General features: G+C 47.1%; 3 protein-coding genes across 3 annotated transcripts; all 3 read left to right on the top strand.

Moving 5' to 3' along the window:
- The first annotated feature begins 610 nt into the window (after nucleotides 1-610).
- Nucleotides 611-4,947, top strand: chrna9a (cholinergic receptor, nicotinic, alpha 9a). Its single transcript, XM_071541000.1, has 7 exons — nucleotides 611-749; nucleotides 987-1,132; nucleotides 1,902-2,056; nucleotides 2,398-2,578; nucleotides 3,138-3,489; nucleotides 3,853-4,469; nucleotides 4,669-4,947. The coding sequence occupies exons 1-7, from the start codon at nucleotides 704-706 to the stop codon at nucleotides 4,837-4,839; spliced, it is 1,668 nt and encodes a 555-aa protein (XP_071397101.1). The 5' UTR covers nucleotides 611-703; the 3' UTR covers nucleotides 4,840-4,947.
- A 10,064-nt stretch (nucleotides 4,948-15,011) lies between these two features.
- On the top strand, nucleotides 15,012-16,986 carry LOC139662274 (uncharacterized). Its single transcript, XM_071540919.1, is given in 5 exon segments — nucleotides 15,012-15,228; nucleotides 15,741-15,882; nucleotides 16,702-16,726; nucleotides 16,728-16,759; nucleotides 16,761-16,986. Coding segments are annotated over 5 exon segments (642 nt in total).
- A 1,393-nt stretch (nucleotides 16,987-18,379) lies between these two features.
- Nucleotides 18,380-19,783, top strand: LOC139662263 (D(1) dopamine receptor-like). Its single transcript, XM_071540907.1, has one exon. The coding sequence runs from the start codon at nucleotides 18,380-18,382 to the stop codon at nucleotides 19,781-19,783; it is 1,404 nt and encodes a 467-aa protein (XP_071397008.1).
- Nucleotides 19,784-23,542: the final 3,759 nt, after the last annotated feature.

The following is a 23,542-nucleotide window of genomic DNA, read 5'->3' as shown; positions in this document are numbered from 1 at the left end:
CAAAGAGAAGATGAAATCCACTCTTATCACTGATCTACCGTCAGTGTAGAGCTTTACTGCCCTCATGTTAAGGACCCCTATTTACAGGCTGAAATCTGAACCTGGACCTGTGTCAAGTTCATTGCCATGTGTAGCATGCGACATGTGTAGCATGCTCAGTGACATGCATGTTCATTTTAGATGACCTGGGCATGGTTCAGCGATTGTCGCTGTATGTGTGTGACTGACACCTGTCAGTGACTGTGTAATGCGGTAAGGTACAGTGTGTGTGCGTGTGTGTGTGTGTGTCATACAGCTAGTTGTGGTCGTGTACACAGGTGGATAGGGCTGCAGGCATCAGATTTCAGCCATTCCCTATGTGCTATGTGATACCGTGGTGTACCTGTTTGTGTGTGTGTATGTGTGTCTGTGTGTGTATGTGTGTGTGTGCATGTGTGCTAGTGAGTGATAGCCCCAGGTCCTGTTCCAGAGCAGCGATCACACACAGGCGGACAGCGACTGAGGGGAACTGCGACTAACAACTAGTGAAGCATTCACAGCTTCTGACAGGATGTTCGATTTCTAGATTTTTCTGTGGTCTCGGCACGCACAGCCTCAGAATGCAATGGAGCTCACATTAAAGTGACATTTTGGACTGGGACCCGGACCGTCTTGCCGACTGCTTCATTGAATAATTGATCCTTCGGCTTGTGACTGGCTGAAAATGAGGAAGGTAGCTCTGATGGTGTGGATCAGCCTGTTGGTGCAAGGTCAGTTTTCCATGATGGACCAGTTTGATGTCTATATCTGACTGACAGACATACAGTAGTTTGTTTTGTAACTTGGCAACTGAATAGTAACTGTGCTCTCTGTTTTAAGCCCCTGCCTTGCCTCTCTCTACAGTCTGACAACTTGAATCTCTGCCATTTGTCCCCTTCCCTTTTTTCTCCTCTCTTTCTTCTATGTCTTCCCTGCCCTCTCTCTCTCCTTTCTCTCTCCTCTCTCAGTGTCACACGGTGCCCAGGGTCATTACGCCCAGAAACTTTTAAATGACCTGATGGAGAACTACTCCAACGCTCTGAGACCCGTAGAGGACACAGACAAGGCCCTCAACGTCACCCTGCAAATCACCCTGTCACAGATCAAAGATATGGTGAGTAGAGAAGATACACAACTATGTGCCGTCACCCCAACCCAGATTTTGGTGAGATACACAACTATGTACAGTTAACCAACCACACATACTATACTTTAAACACCAAACGGTCAAAGATCACGGTGAGTATAGGACAAAGCTCAAGATGCGATGTCGTGGCTCACTTCTATATGGTTAATGGTGGAGATATACAGCCAAAGATTGATGGCTAAATCATACTAAGGTGAAGATGCTCTGACTAGAAGAGATATAGAATTACAGATGAGGTGCTACTGTCAATCACGATTCATTCTAGCACATATCAAAGGTATGGCAGAACTGCAGGCCACTGTCAAAATGTCAAAGATATTGTGCATACAGAGGGTATACAAATAAATATCTGGCTGTAGCAAATTGGAAATAAGTGCTGTCTCCAATGCAATACTTAGCAAGTCCTAATTTGATAATGCTTTACTTCAGGAGCTACAGAGCAAATGTGTGGCTCTCAGACCAACCCACATTCTGCTGTTCCTGTAGAGACCACTAGAGGTCAGCAGTGAGTAGCAGTGGATTGGCGTGTAAAGGAGGGATTGCATCCATTGTGTTTGTGTTTACATGTGCTGTGTGTTTGTACAGGCTTATGTGTACATGTTTGCACTGGCATGTGCCATGTTTGTATGTGTTCATGTTTATCTGTGTGTGTGTATGTATGTGTGTGCGCGTGTGTGCGTGTGTGCTTGTGTGTGTGTGCGTGTGTGCTTGCGTGTGTGCGTGTGTGTGTGTGTAGGATGAGAGGAACCAGGTGCTGACCACCTACCTGTGGATCAGGCAGATCTGGCACGACGCCTACCTGAAGTGGGACAAGGAGGATTACGACGGCCTAGAGGTGATCCGCATCCCCAGTGACCTGGTTTGGAGGCCCGACATCGTCCTCTACAACAAGTCAGTAACTAGTAGGGACAGATGTACAGACAGAAAAAGGGGGGAGGGGAAGAGAGAAAGGCAGACAGAGAAAAAGAAAGAGAGCAAAATAAAATGAAAAGGTGGAAAAAAACCCCACTATATTTATTCTGAAATGCCTGTTTTGTGACTTAACACTTCAATAATTGTGTGTGTACTTTTATGAAAATAGAACTGATTTTTATTTATATTGAGAGATCACAACCTGGAGGACATAGTTTACCCACCTTTTTATTTACCAGTGTATCACTGTGTGTGTATGTCTGACTGAGTGCGTACGTACGGATGCGTCCCTTCATGTCTCCCTCTTTGTGTCTGTACAGAGCAGATGAGGAGTCGTCAGGGCCTGCCGACACCAATGTGGTGCTGCGGTACAACGGTGAGATCATCTGGGACTCCCCAGCCATCACCAAAAGCTCCTGTGTGGTGGACGTCTCCTACTTCCCCTTCGACTGGCAGCAGTGCAACCTCACCTTCGGCTCCTGGACCTACAATGGCAACCAGGTGTGTAATGAGAGGGGACACATGGAGAGCATCCAACCTTCTAAACTTGGGCAAAAAAAAGTCTCCATGAATCAGTCCATATTCTGGGATTATTGCAAAATCTGTCTTTTATTTAGAGTGATATTTACAAGCAAAAATATGCTCAGCATGCACAAAAGTGAATTCAAAAAGCTGCAGACATTTCAGTCCTCAGACTTTCATCACTGGTTCTGACCAGAACATTCTCAAAGAGCAAATATACATGTAGGTGAAAAGACAAAGAGAAATGTGCAACCAATTAGCTCCTCAATAGGATGAGAGGGGAAGACAAAGGCTCCAGTTCCCTTTAAGTAGAGAAAATGAATGACTTCTCCTTGTTACCTCTTGATTTAAAAAAAAAAATGTATGGTGAGTTACACACAAATAACAGTTATTCATCATCCTGATTGTTAGTGTGTGCATCCATATGTGAATACAGTTGTGCGTGCGCGTATGTGTTTATGTGCGTGTGCATTTGAGTACATGCATGCATGCTTTACAGCTACAACTCCCAGTTTGTCTGTGTGTGTCCTCCTCCCAGGTGGATATCACCATGGGCATGGACAGCGGTGACCTGTCCGACTTTGTGGAGAACGTGGAGTGGGAGTGCCACGGCATGCCGGCGGTTAAAAACGTCATCATGTACGGCTGCTGCTCCGACCCTTACCCCGACATCACCTACACCCTGCTGCTGAAGCGCCGCTCCTCCTTCTACATCTTCAACCTCCTGCTCCCCTGTTTCCTCATCTCGTTCCTGGCCCCGCTGGGCTTCTACCTGCCAGCTGACTCGGGGGAGAAGGTTTCCCTCGGGGTGACGGTGCTGCTGGCGCTCACTGTGTTCCAGCTGATGGTGGCCGAGAGCATGCCTCCCTCTGAGAGCGTGCCCTATATAGGTGAGCGCAAAGACTCGTAAGATTGACAAAAATTGAGGCCTTTCAAAGTATTCTAGGTGTTCAGTGCTTCAATTTGTAATTCTTCTAACTCAATTGTGTGGCTTTGAGACAATGTTGGATACACCTCTAAATGGCTGGATATGTATTTGGTGCTTTGAAACGTTAGCTTATTGGGCATTCTATCTGGAAGAATGATGATCTATTGGGGCCTACATCGGTCAGTGGTAAAACTTTCCAGATCAATGGTGCAGTTTGACTATGTATGTGGGAGCAAGGAAGGTAAAATCGGGTAAGTGTCTATGTGTGTGATTGTGTTGTCCGTCAACCATTTCCCCAATGTAAGTCTGGTCTTTTCTCCTTTAGGGAAGTACTACATAGCCACCATGACTATGATCACAGCCTCCACCTCTCTCACCATCTTCATCATGAACATTCATTTCTGTGGCGCCGAGGCCAAGCCCGTCCCTCACTGGGCCAAGGTGCTCATCATAGACTACATGTCAAAGATCTTCTTCGTCTATGAGGTGGGGGAGAACTGCACCACGCCGGAGAGCGAGAGAACCCCGCTCTACACCGATGAACCCATGGGTGACAGCGGTTACCACGGCGATCGCTTCCACGACACTCTCTACCACGACAGTGACCCGTACCAGTACAGCAACGGCCACGGTCCGCATCACCACAGCAAGCATCAGCAGAACCACAACAACCTTCGCCAGGCAAACGGCCACGCCAACAACAGCCGCCACCATTACAACAACCACAACAACCACACCACCAGAGGAGAGAGGGGTGAGGGGAAGAGAGAGCCGCCGCGACGGTTCCACCACATCAGGCGGGATGAGCTGGACTACCAGGCCCCTCCTCTACGTAACCTCCAGCACCTGAACGGGGGGCTGAAGGAACAGCTGCTCTACCAGCCGGAGAAGCTTCACATCTCAGCCTGCCCCTGCAGCTGCCCCTGCCCCCAACACAAACAGGTGAATCACCTCAGCATGCCGTTTCGCCATTTACTTACTTACCTACTTATCTACGTTCTCTTCTTCTAATGTTTCTTAGGCATTAGAGAGATCCTGCTATGCCTAAAAGCTTGGCCCATAATCAACTTCATGGATGAGTATGAGGAAGAGCATCTTCAGCGCTGTTCAGTGTATCTCTCTCTCTCTCTCTCTCTCTCAGGTGGTGAAGAACATCCAGTACATCGCTAACTGCTTCCGTGAACAGAGAGCGACTAACGCCAAGGGAGCAGAGTGGAAGAAGGTTGCCAAGGTGATGGATAGGTTTTTCATGTGGATCTTCTTCATCATGGTCTTCCTCATGAGCATCCTCATCATCGCCAAGGCAACCTGACAGCCTCCTCATCATTATCATCATTTTATCATCATAACCACCATCATTCTCATCATCATCATTGTTGGACCCCAGTGTTATTCAAGAGTCACCTCATTTCCAGTTCAATGCAATGTCAAATGTCTTCATATGTATAATGATAAATCAAAACAAAAAGATTTGTCAACAAACAAAGGGTATTTGTGATGTCAGTATTTTGTATGTATGTAGGTGCATGTGTGTGTGTGTGTGTTCGTGTAGGTTCATCATTGCTTTCTGCTTTTACATAAAGAGGGCAGGGTCATTGCACACAAATAAACACTTGGTTATCCTTTTACACACACACACACACACACACACAAACACACACACAGACACACACGCACACACACAAACACACACACACACACACACAGACACACACACAATTAAGAAATTCATCGAATTCTTTCAGTTAGTTAAAGTCAGGTGTGCTTGCACGTGTGTCTGAGCGATCGAGCAGTAAGACAATCTAGGCCTTGAACATGCATGGACTCTCCATTATTAATGAGCTAACAGCCAGACATCCAGCTATAGGCATTACATTACTTACATTACGATTTAAGCAACCAGATGAAGCTCTTTTACAGAGTGAGTTACAGTGGGTGCACCAGCAGAAAAGCTAAAATTCCTAGATTGTCAACATTATACACAATCAAAAATGAGTGCAAGGATCAAGCCACATTGCGCAGACAGTAGATGTTACTGTATCATCCCATGTCCCTAAAAGGTTTATCCATGGTAGACAGGTGCTAGGCAAAGAAATCAGAGCCAGTCAAGTGTTTTTCTAGGCCCAGGCTATATAGCCTACTAATAGATGTCCCAGACCTGCTTACATGAAGAAAGAATACTGGGATGTGAGTTCTTGTGAGAAAGAGTAGATCCCCTACTTACCTTAAAAAAGATCCCTTACTGTATAATACAATATTTAGAACACAAAGTCTTTATCCACCAATCCAAACAAAACTGTAGGACTGGAGCTCAAAGGGAGGAAGTACCTTTTGACTAACTTTACAGGTCAAAATACTACACATCTCATTGGTGCAGTGTAAAATAGCCTAAATATTTGATATATTGTTATCAAATATGCTTTTCTCCCAATTTTAGCAATTTGCTACAAATCTTGCTGAGAACTTTATATGCGATTTTTATATCTGAAATTATAAAGTCTATTTACTGTAAAATCATAGGTTCTGCATAAGCATTGGTTGACAGTAGTAGTGGATAGTATTGTTCAATATGAAATCTTATCCAGCACTAATAATCACACAGACAAATGTATCAATCACTCAGCTACAGTAAAATGCAAACCTACAAAAGTAAATGGACAGACAAATCTTATTAATGATATTACAATGTTTATGATCATTGCTGCTGCTGCTGGAAAACGCTAATGCTAGCTCACAAGCTAATGCTAGCTAACTAGGCCCAGCATTAATATTCATCTTATTAGTTTGGTCACACTAAGTTAGTCACACTACTTAGTTCATGTAAAATGTTTGTATTAGTTGCGTGTTCACTCACTTGGAATTATTTCAGCTCAAGTAGCTAATGTTGGCGTGAGCGATTTAACACTATAGGCTACTTGCTATTGTCCAAGGCAAGTGGGAACAAGTGGCTGCTGCCTGGCTTTGATGTGCTGAACAATGAAGCTGATCAGCTAGGCTAGGTTAGATAGCTTAAAGCTGCAATAAGTGAAATTTTCAGGCTACATGTCCCACAATGACAAGTGAAGAGGTAGGTAGCAAGTTTACTAGTTGAAAAAGTTTACTCGCTTGCTTCACTGATTCCACCATTACGAGAAATTCTTTCAGGAATGGGCGGGGGAGAGCGCCGCTTTTAAACAGCGAGGGAGGGTTAGGGTGAAAAGCTGCTGAATGGACCGGGAGGAGCTTCGTTCCGGAGCGGAATTTGACAACAAGCTTTAGAAAAGAGGTGAAAACAGCAACACAGCTGGCCCACGTGTGGATATTGGTTTATATCATTATGTCTCATTGAAATCTCCACATAGCACACGTTAGTTCAGGATGGTCTGATATCGCTTATCGTTAGGTTTAACTACAAGGTTAGTAAACTATGCCATTGTGCACAGACTAGAAACCCAGCGATCAGCCACAATGTTCCAGAAAGAGTTGATTAAAAAGCTTTGGTACAGATTTTTGGTACGCTTATTGTTAAGTCACTAATTTGTCCAGTAGAAAGAAAGCCACCTCAATGTTGGTCTTGAACCCTTTCAGCTCATGGAGATCTCTCCAGTGAGTTCACGCCTGGCCGAGGTTCACTCTGCTCTTCCCCCGCCTCTGTCACTCTTTGCTCTTTTTGTGTTTTATCCAAGAGACTTTGATAAAAGAGAGACAGACTAGTCACTTCAGACTTATCTCTGACTCCATCTGGTGGAGCTAGTAAACAAATACACTGTTAAACTGCAGCATATGGTGGCCGATGAGATAACATTATAGAATACTACTTAAGAAAATATAAATAAATGGCTGATAATGCACAGGTAAATATATTTTGCAATCTTCATCTCCTCTGGAGAAATAGTGCCAACACTGAGTATGCTAATATATATATTTTCTGTCATAGTTATCAAGTTTTGTCTGTTGAAGTACCTCAACACTGACAGCAGCCTGCCTCATTGATCACTGCTGGTTCCTAAATGACAGCTGATAAGCTCACTCTCAATGATCAAGAGCCGCAACAATCAAATGACTAGTCTGCTGGACTTTGATCACATTGACATCAACTAATTCAGATTTTTTCCCCCTAATTCTTTGCATGCTTACCAGATTTTTCCTTCCACTGGACCATGCCCCCTTGCTCCAGTGTGTTTACTCAGTGATATAATCTGTTGGGTTTAAGAGACAAACTATTGGCCCTCTCTCTCTCCTGACTGACATTACAGAAACACAATAATGATGAGGTCCTGGAGGTTATAGTTCAGAGGGGATTTGCTTGTCATAGGGGCGTCCTTGAGTTGACCACCCACAGACACACCCTCAGCACTGGGATCTAAATAGAGATACACTGTTGTCATTTGTCCTCAGTTAGTGGAGGCAAGTAACCAGAGACAGCATGTCATCCATCAGCAAGCAGCTGTACTCTATCACCTGTGCAGGTCAGTCGGGATTTTCCTTTCCTTTCTGTTTGTTTGTTTATTTCTTTTTTCTAATATTTGAACATAACTCAGTATCTATTCTGATTCTGCTCTTCACCTATCCCCTTCTTTCCATCAGGCAGGAAGCAGCCTTCCTCCTCCACTGAGGTCCGACTGGTTTTGCTGGGGAAGACTGGCAGCGGAAAGAGCTCCACCGCCAACTCCATCCTGGGTCGCATGGCCTTTGAATCGAAGGTTGGCAGCTGCTCTGTCACCCAGCGGTGTCGCAGGGCCTGCGGAGACGTCCGTGGACGACACGTCACGCTCCTGGACACCCCGGGGCTTCTAGACACTCAACAGACTCCCCAGGAGGTGCAGAGGGAGCTGAGGAGGAGTGTTACTCTGCTGTTCCCTGGCCCCCACGTCTTCCTCCTTGTTTTTCAGATTGGGAGGTTCACCCAGGAGAAGAAGGAGGCAGTGCGGCAGATCAAACAGGCGCTGGGTCCCCAGGCCCTGGGGTTCTCAGTGGTGGTTTTCACCCACGGAGACCGTCTGGAAGAGGGGACATCTGCGAGGCACTGCCTGATAGAGGGGTGTGAGGACCTGGCCGAGCTGGTGGACAGATGTGGGGGCAGATATTGCGTCTTCAACAACCACAACTCCAAGAGCAAGGAGCAGGTGTCTGAGCTGCTGACCATGGTGGACAGCATGCTGGCCGCTAACGGAGGAAGCTGCTACACCAGCAAGATGCTCCAGAAAGCAGAGGAAGAGATGGCTGAAAAGCAGCAGGAGGAGAGGAGGCTGCTGAAGGAGAGGGAGGTGCTGGTGAAGAGGCAGCAGGAGGCCGCAGTAAGAGAGTTGTACCAGAAAGAGCTGGAAATGGTTCAGCTAAAGAGCCAGAGAGAGATTCAGGAGCTGAGGAAAAAACAGGAGATGCAGAGAGAGAAGGAGGAGAGACTGGCAAGAGAGAGGGAGGAGGCCACTAGAAGAGAGATGGAGGAGAATGACAAGAAGGAGAAGGAGAGGAAGATCCAAGAGATGGTGAGAGTGATGGAGATAAGGAGGGAGGAGGAGCAGAAGAGGGAGGCTCTTCAAGAGCAACTTGACAAAGTCACCAAAACAATGGAGGTGCAGACAGAGAGGGAGGAGAAAATGAGGCGAGCGATGGAGGAGAAGATCCAAAAAGGTCGAGTGGAAATTGAAAAGAAAGAGAGAGAGAGGCAACTTCAGCAGATACAGAGGGAGCAGGCCATCAGGCGGAGAGAGGAGATAAAGAGAGATGCTTTGCAAAAAGAATTGGATAAGCTCACCCAGAGCTTGGAGGAACAGACCAGGGGGGAGGAGGAGAGGACAAAGCAAAGGGAAGAGCTGCTCAGAAACGAGAGGGAAGAGAACCAGAGCGAAAGGGAGAGAGAGGTGGAAAATCAAAGAGCGGAGAGAATGAGAAGTGAGGCCCTCCAGCACCAGCTGGAGGTCATCACGGCGAAGATGGAGGAACAAAAAGCAAAGGAAGAGAAGCTCGAGAGACAGCTGGATGAGAGCCTGTGGAGCGAGAACGAAAGATGTGAGATGGAAATACGCAAACTGAAGAAGCAGTGTGAGAAGAAGTGTTCAGCGCTGTGCGACGAGGCCGTCCTGAAGAGGTCTGCAGGGGAACACAGAACCACCACAGCATTTATCGGACCTGTGAGCGGATATGTCCAGGAGATGGGACTGGTGGTGTTGAATGTAGCTTTAGAGCGCATTGGGGCACCCTGCTGTATACAGTAATTGCATTTCGAACATAGTGTATTTAATGTAGGTGTGTGTGTCAGGACAAATAAACTACTTCAAGCTATAACATGATCACCCTGCTAAGTACAGCAACCAACAGTATCACTGAAGAAAATGACTAGTATATATGAATATGTGTGCTGCAACATTAATATACTCTCTACTAATTGACTTTTTTTTATTTATGACTGTATAAGTGCAATATGTGCTTGCTCCTGGAGATTTTACATTTAGATACAGTCAAATTATATACAGCAGCCATTACCTCACAGTTGTGAAAAGAAATAAAATGAATTCCCTTTTGAGAGCAATTTCATTTCAACAAATGGATGTAATTCCAGTGTGTCCTAAATCAGCAAATGCACAAAAATAGTACAAACTCTCAAAAATGAACGAGATAATCTGATTATCAACTCCCCACCCTCTGCCTCTCCCTGTCTGTCTCTTTCTCCCTCATCTAAAACGGTGTTCAAACAGAACGTTGGTGCCATTAATAAAGAAGATCAAATATTGCTTAAGTGCTATTCCAGTGTTTCTCACCGATGCCCTGACCTCAGCGGTGCCATCTGGCTCTGTCCCTCGCCAAAATTCTGTTTTTATCCACAGCAACAGGCTGTGTGTGTGTGTGTGTGTGTGTGTGTGTGTGTGTGTGTGTGCGTGTGTAGAATAGAATAGAAAGCCTTTATTATCATTGTACAGAATACAACAAAATTAGGAGTGCTACTCCTGATCAGTGCAATTAAAAGACACAGGGAAACAAAACAGAAACAAAACAAAACAACCTCAGTAAACAACAACAACACAGGTTCTAAAATAATAAGTAAAATAAATAAATACAATCATTTTGCACTAGAATAAGTGCACTTATTGCACTAGAATAAATGTAATTATTGCACTAGTATGAGAGTAATTATTGCACTAGAATAAATGTAATTATTGCACTAGATCCAGTAGGTTGCCCTAGAAAGACAGTCATCATATTGCACGTGAGGGGTCATTCAATGCTTGTTGGAGTTAAGTGTGCTTATGGCCCAGGGAAAGAAATTGTTCTTAAATCTGGTGCTACCGTGCTTTGATGGTCCAGTAGCGCCTGTCAGAGGGCAACAGGTCAAACAGGTGGTGTCCAGGATGAGAATGTCCTTTTGAATGTTTTTGGCTCTGCAGAGGCAGCGGATGCTGGAGATGTCTTCCAGGGAGGGCAGAGGGCAGCCGATGATTTTCTGTGCGGTGCTGATGACCCTCTGAAGAGCTCTCCTGTCTGCTGCTGAGCAGCCGGCATACCACACTGAGATACAGTACCCCAGTGCACTGTTGATGGAGGAGTGGTAGAAGGCCACCAGCAGCTTTTCTTCCATCCTGTTTTTCCTGAGAACTCTCAGGAAGTGTAGTCGCTGCTGAGCCTTCTTAACAACCGCAGTGGTGTTTGCAGACCAGGAGAGGTCCCCAGAGATGTGGGTTCCCACGAATTTGGGGGAACCCTTTCCACACAGACCCCATTGATGTAGAGAGGGGCAGGGTCCGCTCTGTGATTCCTAAAGTCAATGATGAGTTCCTTTGTTTTTGTGGTGTTCAGTGTCAAGTTGTTTGCTGAACACCACACTGTCAGTTTCTGGACCTCATCTCTGTAGGCCGACTCGTCTCCTCCTGAGATGACCACAGTGGTGTCATCCGCGAATTTGATGATGGTATTGGTGGGGTGGGTTGGAGTACAGTCATAGGTGTATAGAGCATAGAGTAATGGACTCAGCACACAGCCTTGTGGTGAGCTGGTGCTGAGCGTGAGGGTGGAGGAGAGGTGGGGGGCAATTTGTGACCGGTTAGTGAGGAGTCCTTTATCCAGGCGCAAGTGGGAAGGGGGAGGTCTAAATCAGACAGTTTGCCGACTAGTATATCTGGAATGATTGTATTGAATGCTGAGCTATAGTCTATGAAAAGCATCCTTACATAGCTCCCCGGGTGTTCTAAGTGATTCAGCACGGTGTGAAGAGCTATGGCGATGGCGTCTTCCGTGGACCTATTTGCTCTCTAAGCAAACTGATGTGGGTCGAAGGAGGGTGGGAGGCTGGCTTTGATGTGCTGACAGACCAGTCTCTCAACACACTTCATGACTACTGATGTGAGTGCGATCGGTCTGTAGTCGTTAAGACTGCTGATGGCTGGCTTTTTGGGGACAGGGATGATGATGGCTGACTTTAGGCAGGGTGGGATGATGGCTGTATTAGGGAAAGATTAAAGATCTTGGTGAAGACCCCTGAGAGCTGGTCAGCACATGCTTCACCGACCTGAGCACCCGTCTCACTTCGTGTTCCTGCAGAGTGAGTATGTGGGTGCTGGAGGCTGGTGAAGGCAGTGTATCTATGTTAAACCTTTTTACCTCAAAGCGAGCAAAGAAACAGTCCTCTGCCAGCGAGGCGTCGGCGTTGACAGTCACAGGGTTGCTGCCCTTGTAGTTCGTGATGTGCTGTATTCCCTGCCACACCCGCCGTGGGTCATTGTCTGTGAGATGGTCCTCGATTTTTCTCGGGTTAGGGTTAGGTTAGGCCTCCTTGGCATCTTTGATGCCTCTCCTCAGGCTCTAGCAGTGCTGTACTGGGCCCTATCACCTGACCTGAAACCAGTGTTGCGGACTCTGAGAAGTGTCTGGACTTCACTTGTCATCCAGGGTTTCTGGTTGGGAAAGACCTGGATACGTTTGTCAACTGTGACATTGTCAGCGCAGTTCTATTTCACACAGGCTTCGCCCTCTAACAAGGCTCTACTGGCTTAGCCACTCATCTAGTCGCCTCAGCCGATCAGGATGAGCCTATAAGCCCTCTATGGGGCCTCGCACTATATATGGCGAGTGGCCCCTCATTCAACAGCCACTTTTTCTTCAGCGCCTGATGAACTAATTTGCCTGGCATCGTCTGAGACCAACATCGCTAAAGACTGCTCGGGCTGCTCCGGCCTGATCACGATGACAAATCTGCATGAGGCGTGTTTCGAGCGCCTCGGCCCAGAACATGCCGTGGACGATGTCTCCGACTCGCTGGACTGCAGCAGCTGCAGGGCTCTCTCCAGGATGAGACGCCGGCAGCATTGGGCTCATTTCGAACGCTATCAGCTTCAGCGTTCCCCTGAAATCGAGCTCCGCTGCGATGACAGCGAGGCGGAGGCCGGTGGCAGCTCGCCCAAGCCCTGCTCCCCTGCCCCTGTCACAGTGCTTCCGCCGCCAGCTCCCCCCCTGGTGGCAGAGGATGAAGAAGGAATGCCGCCGGGGGACAGCGATGACAACATCTCCTCCGTCTCTGTCACGGCTGCATCCTTCACCTCCGTCGCTCTACCTCATCCATCATTGAAAGTAGACTTCCCCAGCATGATGAGGACGGCCACCGAGAACGCCGGGATCCCGCTTCCACCCCCCGAACTCCCTCGCGCCGCTGATCGCCTGGCCCAGGGAGTCTATCGGCGGGTGGCAGAGACCAAGCTGGTCTTCGTCGCCCCCGCCTTGGACGAGGTTTGGGCGGCTGTGGAAGCATCCTGGAAGGAGCCGCTCCGCTGCAAGGCTCCTATCTCCGGCCTCTCTGATTTTTCCAAGCGTTTTCTGTCGCTCTGGTGTTCCCCCGCTCGATGACGTGCTGGCCGCTCATTTTTCTCCTGGCTCAACCAGCTGGTCTGGCAGCAGGAGACATGCTCTTCCTCAACCCAGAGACAAGGAGACGGTGGAATTTTATGGCAAGTTTTTCCACCTGGCGGCCCAGACGGCAGCCATGGCCAACAATCTGGGGCTGCTGGGGGTGTCCCTATCCACCGCGTCGACTGGAAAAGCCTCCCTCTCCGCTTCTGAATTGGATCATGTATCCCGTATTGCGGGACAGATATGAACAATTTAATCAGGGGACTCGCCACCGCCGCTGGACGTGCCATGGCTCTGGCTACCGTCAGTACTCGACACGTGTGGCTCGGTCTGACAGCCCTTCAGAAGAAGGACAAGGAGGACCTGCTGGGTGCTCCTTGTCGCCTGATGGGCTCTTCGGCGCATCCGTCACCTTGGCTGTGAGAGCATTTCCAACGCTTAGAGGAGGAAAAGGCTCAGTTGCGACAGCATCTGACGTTGGCGTCTTCTTCCGCCAAGCAGAAGACTACCTCCAGGGACCCAAGGGAACGGCGTACGGCGGCGTCCAAGAGGCGTGGATGGCGTAATATGGCTTCCTCTTCCGCTACATCCTCCTCTCGCCACCTGTCGGCGTCTGCGACGCAGCCCGCCCTGCCAGAAGGCTTTTACCGCTCTTCCACACGAAAAACACAGCAGAGCGGCAGGCGACTGATACGTTGCGTAACCACTCCTTGCCCTCCGGTCTCCTGAGTCAGCGTGAGTTGGAGGCTGGTATCGGCAACGTTAACCCACCCAATCGTGCTTCAGGACGACGGGATGCATCGCCGGGAGTCGCTCCCAACTCTCCACCTTTTTTCCATGAAAGAACGGTGCATAAACAACAGACCGTCACACCGTTTCTTCGGCCCGCCTCACTCGTCCACAAGAACGCAGACTCAATGACGGCAGAGCGGCCTCTCAACCATTTCGGCCGGCGGATGACCTCCAGACGGCAGATCCTTCGTGAAGCACGGGGAATCAGACGCACGCCCGGCTCGAACGAGAGGTCGCCCCCCCGCCTCTCGTCTCTGACAGTGGGCTTGATTTCTCCTAGACGTCGGCCAGTGTATACGGAGCGAGAGCGGACGAGTTTTCAAAATACTCCGCTCCCCCGCTCATTGGACCGTTCTGCTGACGTCATTGTTGCCTCCCCTCAGAGGCAAGCGGATGTGTGTGAGGACAGTCTTTCTCACACAGCGTTGTCAACGCCGTTTTCCCTCTCCGCTGCCTACTCCGCCTTGAAGCGAATAGTGGACGTCAAAGGGGACTGTGTAGCCGTCTGCTGATTCTAATGCCGTTTTTGCCACTGAGCAAATAGCAGCAACATCAGACAACTGTTATGCGAGTGTGGAGGCGGGGCTTCAGATGCCGTTCATTCATTGGCTGCTGAGCCTCTCCAGCCCTTTTGCCCCCGGCCCCCCATGGACCGTTCTGCCCCTACCGGGCAGCTCGGTGGCAGTGAGGGCCGAGGCTGCATACAGAGAATTTCTCTCCTCCGCTCCACAGCTGTCTGCTCGCCCCCTGACAAACTTTTATCAGTGGCGAACCCAGTGTGTGTTGACAGAATGGATGGACAGGACGTTACGACTGGGCTATTCACTCCAGTTTCATTGCGTAGCGCCCCCATTCACAGGTGTGAGAGAGTCAATCATGACTTCTCAGGAAGGCAAAAATTGGAAAAAGAGCGCACCCATACCAAGCCAACAGGTGGTGTATTTGGGAGTGCAGCTGGCCACACTACGGGCGTGTCTGTCAGATCCCAGACAGACGGCCGTGTTGGAGGCGGTTCGGCAGGAGACAGGGCGGAACAGTGACGGCTTAGACCGTCATGTGGCTCCTGGGTCTCATGGCGGCGGCTCACCCTGTGGTTCCACTGGGGCTGCTCCATATGAGACGCCTTCAGAGATGGTTTGCCGATTGCATTTGGATCCACGATGTCACAAACGTCACATGGTAACCATCCCCCCAGCAGATTGGACTCTCCATGCCAGTACCAACACATCCTGATGCAACAAATCATATACTGTAGCTCCTGCAGCTATTCATTTTTTAAATGTTTAAATTAGGAAGCTGGTATTGTTCATTTGTACCATTGTTTTGTATGAATTATCCATATATATATGAAATTTTATTATATCAGGATAAACCCCTTGAGATGTATCATCTCATTTTCAAGGGGGTCCCAAATGAATACTCACAAAACAAATGGAAAACAGGACAGTACAAGACACAATAATATATAACACAACAATGACAAAACAAACAACAAACAACCAAACAAATGACAAACTAAATAACAAAATAAAGAAAGGAAAAAAAAAAAATCTGTTCTATCTGTTTTACACGACCATTTCTTTTGACAATGTGCACCTGTGATAGATATCCCAGAGTGGGACGCTTGCTGGTTGAGAGATGAGAGAGTGATTGAAGTTCTTTTGGTCCCGGTCAGAATGTTTCGAGACCCTTTCAACCTCAACCCTAATAAACTGGTGCTGTGTGAAGTGCAACCGCATGCCAACGGGTAACATATTACAGCATTTAACTGTCTGACAACACACTTTGAGCTACGGAACATAGGAGTGGTTTAAGGGTGCTATAGGGGTTTTAGTCAGAATTGTTCTACAGGTTTGTTTTATATACACCCCAGATTTAGCAATTACTTTTGGGAAGAGTGCAAGAAAATGTATCTGTTTATCCCCATCTTAGTTATGCATTATTTTCATATGAAAATAACTAGCAAGTGTAGAGTCAATTGGATTTACTGTTGTTACAAAGTTTGCATTTTATGATGATTTGTGGATTAATGTCACAACAAATTGCATAAGAATTTAGATTTTAGCCTGTGATTTATGGGTTTGTCTATTAACCAATAAATCAAGTCCAAATATAGAAATCGGGCTTGCCCAGAAACATAGATGTGCTCCCTTTGAAAAATATCTGCTACAGTAAGCATCAGCAGTCTCTTCATATTGAGGTAAGAAAGACAGGATGAGAAAGTACTTTACCGTCAGATTTTCTAAATAAATTGTCTTGCAACCATGTAGCTGAATTTCATATAAAAGGGTGCTATATATTGTATATAACATGGTTATATACAATATATAACCATATACCTTAGCCCTAAACCCAAGTCCTAACTAGCCCCTTGAATAAGTGAGGACTGGCCAAAATGTCCTCCAGCTAAAGGTTTTGAGGACATTTGTTTTGAGTACTCAAACTGATTCTCACAAGGATAGACCCTCAAAACAGTCCAAATACACATATCACAGGCTCCTCCTGATTTAAAAATTAACTTAAAAAATAACTGCCTAAATCCAGTCTATTCCCTGGGAAACCACAGGCACATTGAGGACCCCATCCGAAAGGCTGAGCAGGCGTCACTCTCAGCACCTGCGTGTGCAAGGACAACATCAGTCGCCTCACCAGTCAACGCTGTACCTCCAGTTTCTATGACTTCTCTGCAGCCACGGCCCAACGCAATGTTAGTGTCCGCATACCTGGCCACGTCAGTCGGAAGGGCCGTGGGTACCTGGAGGACAGACGTCCCGCTGCCAACTGTGACCCCTACGCTGTGATACGGGCCTTGGCTGAAACCTATCTGCTGGGAATCACCGGGGAGGATTAGCATGGCTGCCTGAATGGGGAGGAAAAGGCCTCCTACAAACACTGAAGTAAAACTGAACACTGAAGTAAAAGACAAGTTGTGCTTTAGATCAGTGGTTCTCAAGCTTTTTGACCCAGAACCCCTTAAAATGAAGCCTACTGGTGACCCACCTGTCAAAGGAGTGGTGAACAGTTCAGCCAAATATGATTTTCCCTTTTAAGGTTATTTCAAAGGAGGCCAAGAGGCTGAAAACTATTCAATATTTCACAAGAAAAAAGCAAAACTGAGAGAAAATCAGAAAGAATACACATGATAATACATATATAGTAGAAATATGTTTTTTTCCTATACCATAAATCAGAAAAAAAATTATCTTTTGACCCTGTGGATGGTCCCGACCCCCAGGCTGAGAACCACTGCTTTAGATGTAGTTGTACTGTAGCCTAACCTAAGTGCCTTTTTGCGTCTTACCACAGGGGAATTATTATTTTGGAAAGTTCTGGCACGCTTGCAAGTTGAATAAAGCAAAAAAAAAAAAGCAAAAAAAAAAAAGAAAACCAATAATGAGCTATACAGAAAGTGGAAATCAGCTCTCTTTTTTGGCAAACACACGCTCTGATGCCTTGTATCTCTTGTGTCAAAGTTATTAGAGCCGTTGCTCTTCACCGGACGACTGTTTCAGCACCACAGACAGCTCCTTTCCTGTCACACATGCAGTCACATTTCCATCAACACAAACTGATTTCTGCATCTTTCCTTTGATTTAACGGTCCAGAATAATTTCAGAAATAAACAGAAATAAACACAGACAGACAAGAACTGCGTCCTTTACTGTACTGCAAATCACTTTCTGACACCTGTTTTGTTAATAGAGCTTTATTATTCTTTTTTAATTTTAATTTTAATTTATTTATTTTTTTTAACTAGGGAATTCTACGTACAAATTATTGTTACAATGACGACCTGAGCCCTCTCTTGATGGGGAATTGGGGGAAATTGGACAAACAAACAAACACATAAGATAAGATGGCCAGCAGTCGGCAGAACAGAAAACATATAAAACAGTAGGTCGCCTACTGTTGAAAAAGACGGTAAAGTAACACACACATATTTTGACTTTGCTCGACATGGCCGTTGCTTTTCTCAGATGCTAAACTTCGCTCAGCTGTGTGTGGCTCGGGGCTGTTATTTGTCAGCAGTGGGTACCAGCTGGTGCTGCATGTGGTCTCCACTAAATCTGCTGCGCGCTCATAAGAGCATCACAGATCAGTCCGACCGGAGGAGGACGCGCACTCTCCAATCTGTCTGAGTGACTATTTTTCTCTCGCTCTCTTTTTTTTTATACTGTTAATGGATTCCGATGGGTGGCCTTCTTATTTTTCTAGTCTGACATGGCCATGCGCGAGACCAGGCAATGAATAACACAACCGGCTTGGCGCTGGCAGGGACTGGCAGCCGGGGGTATTTAACGGCGCACCGAGTTTTAACGGGGTGCGTCCTGACCCTGCTCATAATCTGGACGCTGCTCGGTAACTTCACGGTGTGCGCCGCCGTTTGTCGCTACCGGCACCTGCGGGCCAAAGTGACCAACATCTTCATCGTGTCCCTCGCGCTGTCGGACCTCCTAGTCGCCGTGCTGGTGATGCCGTGGAAAGCCGTGGCGGAGGTGGCCGGTTTCTGGCCGTTTGGCGGGTTCTGTAAGACCTGGCTGGCCTGCGACATCATGTGCTCCACGGCCTCCATCCTCAACCTGTGCGTCATCAGTGTGGACCGATACTGGGCCATCTCCAGCCCGTTCCGCTACGAGAGGAATATGAACAAGAAGGTGGCCTCCGTTATGATCGGTGTGACGTGGACGGTGTCCGTGGTCATCTCCTTCGTCCCCGTGCAGCTGAACTGGCACCGGGCGGAGATCGGTGACCCGGCCGGGGATAATTTCGCGCTTCGCGGGGAGAATGGCAGCGGCGTCGAGGGGAGCTGTGACTCCAGCCTGAGCCGCACGTACGCCATCTCCTCGTCCCTCATCAGCTTCTACATCCCCGTGGCTATCATGGTAGTCACATACACCCGCATCTACCGGATAGCCCAGGTGCAGATACGGAGGATATCCTCTCTGGAGCGAGCGGCGGAGCACGCACAGAGCTGCCGCTCGGACGCACCCGAGCCCTTTCCCCACCTGTGCTCAGACCTCAGTATGACCTCTTATCACTCTCATCTCCATCCTCATCCTCACCCACATGCCCATTTTCACCCTCACCAATCCCATCACCCTCACCGCGCGCTCAGGGTCTCCATCCGCAAAGAGACAAAAGTCCTAAAAACTCTGGGCATCATCATGGGCGTCTTTGTCTGCTGCTGGTTCCCGTTCTTTGTTCTGAACTGCGCGCTCCCCTTCTGTCCCGGGCCGGGGTCGCCAGGCGCCCAGCGTGGCCCTTACTGCGTCAGTGAGAAAACTTTCGATGTTTTCGTGTGGATCGGCTGGAGCAACTCGTCTCTCAACCCGGTCATCTACGCGTTCAACGCGGACTTCCGAGAAGCCTTCCTGCGCCTCCTGGGCTGCCGCGGAGGACGAGGCTGCTGGGCCGCGGTGAGTGCAGCGGTGGAGACCGTGGTGGCGAGCAACGAGGTCGGATCCCTGAAGCAGGACAGCCCGCTGAACGTGGAGCTGGTCGTCTCCTGCGGCGCGAACACCGGGGGAAGTGAGGACAGTGGCAATACCACGATGACTGTGTTTTATCACAGGGGGACAGCCTCGACCCAGGTGACAGACACTGAGGAAAGTAATGACAAGGACAGACTGGCGCAGATACCCATATGAGTGACATCTATTTGTCATGAAGTCCCATGAGGGTAAGAGAGCAGGACAAACAGCCAAATATACATAGACTCAGTGGTCCAGGTTTAGGAACGTGATACCTCACAGCAGAAATATCCAGCAACTTATTTAGTTGAGTATTTAATTATTTTTCCTTGAATCAAATGGGACAAAACCGCCAAAAAGTGCAGCAGACTGCCATTTGTTTCAGGAATTGTCAAAAGGCAAGTGACAATATTTTGAAACAAAGCAGAATAAGGCAGCTCGCTCCATTGCATTGGAGAAAATGACACTTGACTCGGGAGAAGTCTTGAAACAAGTTGATTTGCCAAAGAACAGGTGAAATCATGTCACCCCATTGTCAGGTTTTTTTCCACTCGTTTTCAAAAGTAAGATTTTAAGACCCAGTGCTGGATTAGGTCTGAATGCATTGTTAACATGGACATGGAGGATAAAATACCTTCATGAAGTGACATTATTGATGTTACTGGAGTGATCCACCTTATTTCAAGATACTGACACTTCACAACAGATGAAACTGCTTTGGAAACAAGTGAAATCACCCCAGTGGCAGATGTTTCACTTGCTTTAAGAAAAGTAAGATTTTAACATTCCAAATTAGGATTGACCTCTCAAGATGGACATTTTTTGCAGTGTTGCTTCCATTCAAGGCTGAATGGCTTGCTTGGCTCTCCCCATCCCCCATCACAGAGAGAGAGTTAACAGAATTTAGGATTTCTCAGAATGTCTAGAAATGGGATTATGTAACTAACTCACATTAGCGGCTGTCAGCTGCACTTCTTGGTGAATGCACTGTGCACTCTTATCCCCCCTCTATCTCCTGGGGAGGAAAAAAAAAAACATTAATAATTTGTATGGGAGTTCGTGTGGAGGATGCCCCGACCAGTGAGAACAAACAGGCTTTTACACTCAGCCCACCCTGCTGAAACATAAGGGTGATTATATATAGTCTGCGTTTTAATGGGGCTGATGCTGGAAGTGGGATTACCGCAGCATAAATCAAGACATGCAATCACAGATCTCACAGTTCTATATCCTGCCCATGAAGAACTCCTGTGCAACTTTGTGCCTAAAAATCCATGACTGAAAACACAGAAGACATGCAGAGGAAGGAGGAGAGTGGAGGCTATTTGCTGCTGCTTTCACAGCCTGTTTTTTTTTTTCTACAGATTAACATTAACATCTGCTCATTTTTGTTTAATGAGAGTTCCTTGTCGGTGTTAAATATGAAAACGTGTGGTATAACCTTGAGGAGCTGTGGGCTTTAACAGAGCCAACAGTGTAACAGCGCACTGTGATTTTTTATCATGGAAAGAACTGCCCAATTATTTTGATGGTGATCATGCTCATCAGGCAGCTTATGAAAATTTGGATCAGTGCATCGACTTCAACCCGCTGCTAATTCCCCATTTTACTGAAACAGCATAGGCGATTAACATAAGTAGTGTCTGTATTTGTCACAGATGATAACATGTATGTATCTGTGATTATTTTAACAATGGAGGACTGGGAAAACACAGAGACATGCTATGTAACTGTATGGTTTCCAGAGGGGAGGCACGTGCGGTGGAGAGTTTGCGGCCTTATGGCGTTCATTGTGTAATGGGCTTTTAACCTACATACAACACGCATCTGCTGTAGGCCTATATCCCACTCTGTGTAAGAATAGTCACCATGCCAAAGAGGATTAATAAAACAAAGGTAAAATTAATCTTTAAAAATGTGTCGCCCATATACAGATGTTGCATGTAGGTTACCGTGAGAAAAGTAATTTCAGGCCTTCTTCTGACTGTCTTGGAGCGCAGTGCAGGGGTGCAGAGAAGAGGGGTGGGGTGGGGTGGGGGGGGTGGGGGCTTTTCTCTGAGGAATAATGGAAAGTGATTACAGCTATAAATATTGACTGACTAATGACTGTCCTTGTTTCATCCTTTCTTCATTTTAATCCTCACGTCACCCCAAACGGAGCTCACTACATTACTGTGTCTCCCAAGGTAGTATTAGCCTATAGGGAACCTTTTAATGGGGCACACTCGCCTGTACTGTGACTGTGTGATTGTTAAAAGTGCTGGAGGCAGTGCAGACAGAGCTGCAGAGGGGGCTGCTAATCGATTTGCGTGCTTCAGGTGCATGACCTGATCTCGAGGGCGCAAAACACAGCCGTCTGGAAAGGAAACTCTACTGCTGTGAGGCCTTAGCAGTGATAAAGGTACATGATGAATACAGTTTGCCCACCATAATGTCCTGTGTTTGTATCAGTTTTGGATTAAGAAGTGTTACTGAAAATTAAAAAAAATATACACTATAATACATTCTGGATGTGTATATTACATTTGTGTGCGTCTGTTCTTCTATGAGTGTTTCCACTATAGGTGTGTTTCAACACGTTTCTCTAGGCCTACATGTAATGCGCTGGCGGCTTAATGCAGACGAGTTAACAGGTCATGCATTTTCAATTGCTACACAGTAACAGTGCATCGCCGGACAATCAGATTAGTTTTTAAGTCCACAGGACACAGAATTTGCCTCAGACCTTTTCAGTGAGACTGGTACTACACCATTTTTTAAAGCACATACACTGACCTATTTCAGAAATAGTAATTTGACTCAGTGAATAAGAGGTTTTTTTTTTCCATAAAAGAATTTCAGCACACAAATATGCTTATAAATATTGTATTAAATACAATATGTGCATTTACGCATTATGAGTCTTGGGCAATAGGCTTGCTCTGATTTCCCATACTTGTCTCCTCTGATCTGGTGTGTGAACTCATATGATCCAAAAGACCGTATAATCCCCTCTGGCTCTTTTAGGGACGTCAGATCAGATCATTGCATTGTTTCCTCCATTAATCCTGGGATTCCAGAGGGAGAAGTTTCCAGTCTCAGCAATATTACAGATATATGAGCAACAGCGTTCACACAGATCTGGTCCTGGATCACCATGACGTCTATAAGAAGACGAGCCTTCATATTATCCCATCCCACGTGTTCTGTGTGTTTAAGAGCAGCGAGAGCAAGACTGAGAGCTAGACCGTGTGTGCGTGTGTATGTCTATGTGTATTTTGTGTATGAGTGTGTGAAGTCTAATCACTGAGCCTGTCTGGTGCCAGCAGAGATGAATTAGGTCAGTTTAGATGAGCAAACCAGACAAGATTGAGAAAGGAGGGGTTGGAGAGAAAGACAGAATGAGGAGAGAGCGAGAGTGAGAGAGAGAGAGAGAGAGAGAGAGAGAGAGAGAGAGTGTGTATAATGGAATATGAATGGAAGAAGACATATTAATGGATGGGGATTAACATGAGGAATATGGAGATTTTGAGGGTCAGGGGAATGCAGGATCATGGGAAAGTTACAGTGAAACCAAAAATAAGACTAAAAAAAAGATATACAGTGAGTAAAAAATAAAACAAAATGAATGAGAAGAGAAGTGGCTAGACACATGGGAGAAGCCACAGTCTTAGTTATGAAATGCTGTAGGTATAAAGAGACAAGCGAATCTGAATATATCCAGATGAGATGGGCAGACTGCCACATGCAGTCGGGGCCGCGGGAGGCGAAGGGCCGGCTGCCGGTTCTATTTCCTGCTGCTGAGCGGAGCAGTTGAATTATTAGTGCCAGGCATCAGAAAACCTGCCACCCCGCTCCCACAGTGGCCTACTAACATCTAAAAATAGACCGGTCACAGGAGTCAGAGCAGGAGAGAGGGAGGGAGAGAGAGAGAGAGAGAGAGAGAGAGAGAGAGAG

This window comes from Centroberyx affinis, unplaced genomic scaffold (assembly GCF_046629955.1).
Source record: "Centroberyx affinis isolate AG114_WGS23_722 - 3 ecotype Tasmania unplaced genomic scaffold, CSIRO-AGI_Caff_v1 ptg000214l_1, whole genome shotgun sequence".
Classification (NCBI taxonomy): domain Eukaryota; kingdom Metazoa; phylum Chordata; class Actinopteri; order Beryciformes; family Berycidae; genus Centroberyx; species Centroberyx affinis.
This window is presented reverse-complemented; position numbering and strand designations above follow the sequence as displayed.

Excerpts from the sequence above, each read along its gene's own strand:
- LOC139662263 (XM_071540907.1), top strand. The coding sequence starts at position 18,380 with ATGAATAACACAACCGGCTTGGCGCTGGCAGGGACTGGCAGCCGGGGG.
- chrna9a (XM_071541000.1), top strand. The coding sequence starts at position 704 with ATGAGGAAGGTAGCTCTGATGGTGTGGATCAGCCTGTTGGTGCAAG. Across the intron at positions 2,579-3,137 it reads GGACCTACAATGGCAACCAG|GTGGATATCACCATGGGCAT; the intron begins GTGTGTAATGAG and ends TCCTCCTCCCAG. Across the intron at positions 4,470-4,668 it reads CCTGCCCCCAACACAAACAG|GTGGTGAAGAACATCCAGTA; the intron begins GTGAATCACCTC and ends TCTCTCTCTCAG.